The following is a 6,113-nucleotide window of genomic DNA, read 5'->3' as shown; positions in this document are numbered from 1 at the left end:
AGTCAGAAAAAAGGAGCCTCACCTTACTATTTCCCTGTTGATGAAGAACTCGGGATGGTCCTTGAAAGGTGTGCGTGAACACATGTGGCTTCTGAACTTCCAGTTGAACTCAATGAAATCTTCACAACCACGATGCAAATTCCTTAAATCTCTTCCCTCTCACTCCACCCAAAAAGGAGCCAGTGTTGTGTGGCATGTAAGAAGAGAAACAACACCTACAAAACACTTCCATCCTGATCCTCTCCACCTCTGCTCTCTGGGGATACTAATCTATATAAGAATTCTTCATAGGAATAAACATTAATACTGGGGAAAAACCTGTTAATATGAATAATCATCTTCACCATTCACCTCACTATCTAGCTTTCAAAAAAGAGAAAATCATGTCAGCACACAAAAAACTAGAAAGATATTTCTTACTGCTTGAAAGATGGGACTTCAATATGAATACTCTGGAAAACTCCAAGTAAAAACGCCCAGGATACATTTAGCCGAGGTCTAGGCACTCAATTAGACTTAAGATCCAAGATTGCTCTTCTTCCCTAAGATTTTTCATTACCACCATTTATGTTTGTTTGTTTCTTTATCATCGGTTTTGATACAATCACTTTTTTCTCCATCACCACCAATATTCAAATGGCCTGGTGCTGGGTGCTATAGAAGCTACTGAGTCTCTGCCACCATGGACCCAGACAGCTAGCAGAACTTTTTGTTTAGTGTGACAGTCTGGACAGACCACAGAATTAATGTTCATGGACCAGGCTTGGGAGGGTGAGAACAATGTCCGGTATTTGGTCCCTACCTTCCTGAGAACCCGGGCCTGTGTCCTCTAGTCCGTGCTCAGTGCATGCCTGGCAACCAATTAATCTATCTGCAATTTGAAGTTTCGATCTGGGGAGAGGGCACAGTAAGCACCCCAATCAGATTTGTCTGTCCCTTCAGCTGCTTCCACCATTCATGGAGAAACATGACCTTGGCATATCCCACAGGCAGATGTCTTCCCAAATCATCCATCTTGCATGGGCTTTCAAAAGTTCTAGCCCTAGTGTACCACCATCATCTCACAATGAATTTCAAAAATGAATTGTTCTTTTCTTTCAATGGAAAAGGGTATGGGGGAAGATATGTGGAGTTTGGAGTTTGGGGTTGGTTTGTTTTTTGTTTGTTTGCTTCAACGAGGGCTCTCTCTTCTCCAAAAGGAGGACTAAGAAAAATATACCCTTTACCTACTCCCTATCCTCCCCCAAGCTATCCTACTTCTAGAGATACCATTTATTTACACATTGGCTCCAACAAGAAATAAGAGGTAGAGGCGGAAACACACAGATCAGAAATTAAAGTGTAGCAAGCACCAAGGCTGAAGTTGTCCCCAAATCCAGGATTGTTTGTTCTATTTCAGTCGGGTCTCCTGTGTGAAGCAGTTACCATTTCTACGGGCTTAGCACGTTCTGGGAAGATGCTGTCCTGGAATCCCTAATGGTCTGAGGTTTCAGTAACACAGAGGCAGAACATGGGGCAGGAAATGTTCCTCCAAAAAATAACCCTTGTCTGGCGGTCCCATCTCACCTAGATGAGAGGAACTCTCAAAAACTCATCCAGGCCACCTCATCGACCAGAGTTATTTGTCATGCTTGCTCCAAGCTCCCCTCTGCAGTGCATAGTTAGTTGTAGGAAAAGACATCTTTGTGTGCCCTTATAGTGGATATCTTCAATCTCTGAGTGAGAGCCATATGTGTGTGGGTTGGTGAACGTTTATGACTTGTGTGCTAACATGGTAAGACAACAGTCCTTTTGACCAGTCAGAGTTCAGTGGAATTAAGCTGACAAGACACCCGAACACTGGCTTCTCTGCTTTCCTCAATGACATGGCTTTGGGCAAGCCCTTAACTTTGGTGAGCCTCAGTCTTCTCATCCACAAAGTGGAAGTCTTGAGATCTGTTCCACCGAGGATCAGATGAAACAATGCACATGAAAGCCCCGTATCACGCATAAAGCAGCACACAACTGTGAGGAGTCATTATTTATAAATAACCAGGAAAGAATCCAGATGCCAATTATTTTGCTGTCTTCTCACTAGGCTAGGTAACCTAGCCAGAGGGTGAATGGGTAAGATTTTCCCTACTTGCGTTCACAGCCAATATGTAAATTTGCAACACACAGGTGTCTGAGTTCTATTATTTATAAACCTGTTTTAATATGCTATATTGTCTCTAGTTCTCGTCTGGATCTCTAGGCAATAGAAAACACCAAAGTGAGAAAAGTTCTTTGCAAATTAACTGAGCCAGAAGGAATTTTTATCACTCATTTGTAGATCTAACTTATTTGTGTCACTAATTTCTAAGGAATGGGGCGCTACTACAATGACAAGAGAGTGTTCTGATATGGAACTCTTTCCTCCTATCATCTTTTCCCCTTATAAAATCTGCCCCAAATTTCCTGGTGTGAGTAATAAAGAAGCTTTATGTTTGTTTGTTTGTCTGGGCTAAGATATATTTGCTGAAGGTTTGGGAACCTAAAATTAGAATATTTAATAAACAACTACTGATATTCATCACCTTCTTTGGGATTTACCACTAACTCAATGACAGTATCTTTCTTGAGCTAAATTAAAAGACAAACTCAAATCCTGCATAGTAGCCACCAAAAGCATATATTTGAAAAACAGAATTCAGTGTGCCATATTATGCATTATTTAATGGTATGCAAATTGTAAGTCAGACAGTTAGGAAAACTACACTTCAGCATTAATAAACAGCAACACTACTACTACATTAATTATGATATTGCTATGATTTATTCCCAAGTTTTGCATTTTGATTCCCCTTGAAAATTTATGCCATCTGATAAGCAGTAACCTATTTCCCCTCCTACACCTCCTACCCATCCCTCAAATCTGTCCCTCCTTCCCACCCGATAGGTGTCTGCAAGACGTGGTTCAGAAACACAGTTCTAAAGCAGCTGCATTGTCTTATAAGCATTAATAATTAAAGAACAAACAAACACCACCTAAAGCTCCAACATTTATTGTGTCAATGTTAAGCACACTTCTTAAAAGACAACATAGAATGTATAGAAACAAGGGGTTTGGGGAACTCATGCTCATTTCCACAAGACAGGGAATTGGGTTGGCTGGTCTCGGAGGGGCCAGGACGGCACTCAGAGCAGCGGTGGTCCACAGACCCTCTCTAGGGGACTGATTCACTGTTCCAATGTGGGTCTGTTTTTTTGTTTTTACTTTTTATTAAAAAATATAAATAAAATGACACTGCAGGCCCGGGCAGGAAGGACACTGCAGGACTCTGTCTTCGCACAACGGCTTCTTGGAGGCTACTGTCAGAAAACATCACAAACTAGCAGGATGACAGACCACGCAGATGTCGGCTGGGCGGCTCACGTCCACCCCACCCCTGGGGGTTCAAATTTTCTCAGAACTTAAGGGTTCTCGAGCTTCCATCCGAAAACTGCCACACATCTTGAGCTCTCTGGGCACTACGCCGAATGGGGGTGTGTGAAGAACCTAGAAAGAGGTTGGAGACAGAGGAGGGAGGGAAAAAAAAAAAAAATACAGGTGTGACTTGGCCCAGTGATTTTCTGTTCTCTAACTAGGTTTTTAAAAATTACAACTTAAACACAGGTTGAGCCACCGGCATCTTAAGCATGATTTAAACCTGAATCTCCCCACCTCCCCCAGATCTCTGACCTCTGAGTTCTTTCCCACACCTCTCTCCCCTCCTCCCCCAAAGGACCCAGACCCCCTCCCCATCCCAGGATAGTCCTAATGAGCTGGGGACACACCTGGAAGGAAACACTCGCCCTTATGACTGAGAAAACTGAGTAGGAAACAGTCCTTTGGTTGAGGAGAACAGGGGAAGGGGGAGGGAGGGGGACATTTCCTTAAAATAATAATAAAATTATAAAGAAACAAAAAAATAAAAATTGATGTAAAAGCAGCACAACGAAAACATGAAATGTTATCAAGTTCAACGTCAAAGCAGCCAACGATTTACAAGAGGCGAACAAATCTCTGAAGAGGAAACCAGAACTCAAAACAGTTGCTCCCAAATGGCACCAAAAACTGCCTGTAGTTTCTTTCAAACATGCAGTTTTCTTTTCTTTTTTTTTTTCTTTTTTTGAGGGGGCAAGGCAGTGATGGAGGGAAGAAGGGAGTGGTTATTTTCCTTCAGGGCTCCTCCCTTGCTGTGTACATTGACTTGAAGCAGCAGAACGGGGAGTCCGGATGTGGGATGTGCCGAGGAAGAGGGCTACCACTGTGGCATTCCAGGCTTCGTTGCCATGGCGACCCGAAGCAGGGGCTTGGGGCCTCCTCTCCCCTGACTTGGCGCCGCAGGAGGCCCCAGGGTCTGGAGCTCGGCTGCTTTCCGAAAACCCCCCCCGAGCGTGGAGACCTGAGCTGAGGGGCCTGCTGTATCCAGGTGGGCTCTGGGGAATCCCCATTCGGGGCCCAGCCCTAAGTCACTGTCGTTGAAGCTCCTTTCGCTGATACCCTCTTCAAGCCACTTTGTCAGCCTGCTGCTGATGTTTAAAATCCTAACAGACAAAGTATATAGCTAGCATGGGCATGCACCACGTCAACCATTATTTAAAAACACAACCCGCCCCCCACCCCACGGGTTTGGGGGCCCTGCTTTAGAGGACAGACCTTGGGGGAGATGGCTTAATTTGCCTTTTATGCCATCTTGTAAAGACCTGATAAAAAATCTCTTTATCACTTTACAGAAAGGAAAAACAGTATTTGGATCAACCATTGAGTTGCGTTCGGCCAAGTTTAGGTTCTTGACTACAATAACCCATGTGAACTGTATTGGTCTCCTTTTCCACGTGAAAGGGAGGAATTGATCGCCTCCCATGATCATGAATGACACTGGGAAATAGAGAGAGAGAGAGAAACAGGCCCATCCCCCTAAAGGCTGATTCATTGGCCATGTGTTTTACTAAATGAAACAGTGGCCTAATGGGATAACAAGATGACAGCAAGCAAAAGTGCCGACCCAACAACCCATGTCTACCATTTGTAGCTAAAGCAACCCTGGAGTAAATGTACATCATCCCAATTCCATCTATGTGTTCTGATGTTCATGTCCCTGAAAAGGGGTTCATTTATTTTTAATTGGGAAAGTGGCAGGGTCTTAGAAGACAGGCAAATTTGCTGAGTGGCTAATGCCTTTTGAAAGCTAACACTCTTTAAAAATCTAACAATCTTTTAAAAACCATTTTTCCAAGCAGGTTTAAAGAGCACTGCCAATCCCATCCTTATACCAGCAAAAGTCCCACAATTTTTTTTCTTTTTAAATGGGAAGTCTAGGGGGTGGGGAGAGAAAAAAAAAAAAAGAGAGTATAGGATGTGAACATTCTTGAAAACACCAGGCCCAGGGACAATGGAGGAACAAATCATAATGAAGAACACACGATTACAACACAGTCATAGGAAATCATGGAGCAGGGGGTCGGTTTGAAAAATGGAGATTCTGAATTTCCTCCCTCACTCTCTGAGAGTAAAGTGTTTGAAGCAGGTCAGGGTGGGGCCTGAGGTTTCTCAACTCCTTTTCAGGAAGGCCTGACATATCCCCGTACCTTTTAACAAACTTTGAGTGTCTGTGAACAAACCATCTCATTTCCTTATTTCCCCAAATGAAATGATATCTAACCCCCACCGCCACTTCCTTTCAAGTTCTCACTTCCAGCATTATGAATATATACAGGATGAACTTATTGCATATACAGAAATGGTATTTAAATAAACAGTTCTATCGCAGAATGCCCTGGGAAAAAACTCGGCTACTTCACACTTCCTGCCAGCGCTGGTACAAATGAAGAACCAATCTTACTTCTTAACAACCTTTAAAATACGTCCGTCTCACTCTTTTTGTAAGTCCTAAACAGAGAGGACTGTACATGGTTTTGGGATGAAGGTACTACATGTAAGGCAGGGTGTCTCAGTTAAAATCTGTGAGACATAGTTATTCACTGTACTCCTGTTTATTGTTTTCAAAATGAAGATTTTTAAAAGAGAACATTTTAAGCACCAGGCATTCAAGCACTCAACACATCAGGGGTGTCACATACATTTAACTTGAGAATCCTGAAATGTGTTC

The 6,113-nt window shown here is 43.0% G+C and overlaps 1 protein-coding gene across 14 annotated transcripts in view; it reads right to left on the bottom strand.

The window, feature by feature from the left end:
* Window positions 1–3,007: 3,007 nt before the first annotated feature.
* BCL11A (BCL11 transcription factor A) overlaps window positions 3,008–6,113 on the bottom strand; it is a 99,915-nt gene continuing 96,809 nt past the window's right edge. For 13 of the 14 annotated variants that reach the window (XM_060412147.1, XM_012170922.4, XM_027966804.2 and 10 more), the window contains one exon: window positions 3,008–3,517. In XM_060412147.1, coding sequence (XP_060268130.1) covers window positions 3,416–3,517 — 102 coding nt within the window. In that variant the 3' untranslated portion in view covers window positions 3,008–3,415. The remainder of the gene's footprint in view (window positions 3,518–6,113) is intronic. The other variant, XM_042246119.1, reaches the window with a different exon arrangement.

Source organism: Ovis aries, chromosome 3 (assembly GCF_016772045.2).
Source record: "Ovis aries strain OAR_USU_Benz2616 breed Rambouillet chromosome 3, ARS-UI_Ramb_v3.0, whole genome shotgun sequence".
Lineage (NCBI taxonomy): Eukaryota > Metazoa > Chordata > Mammalia > Artiodactyla > Bovidae > Ovis > Ovis aries.
Note: the sequence above shows the minus strand (reverse complement) of the source record. Positions and strands in the feature narration are given on the sequence as shown.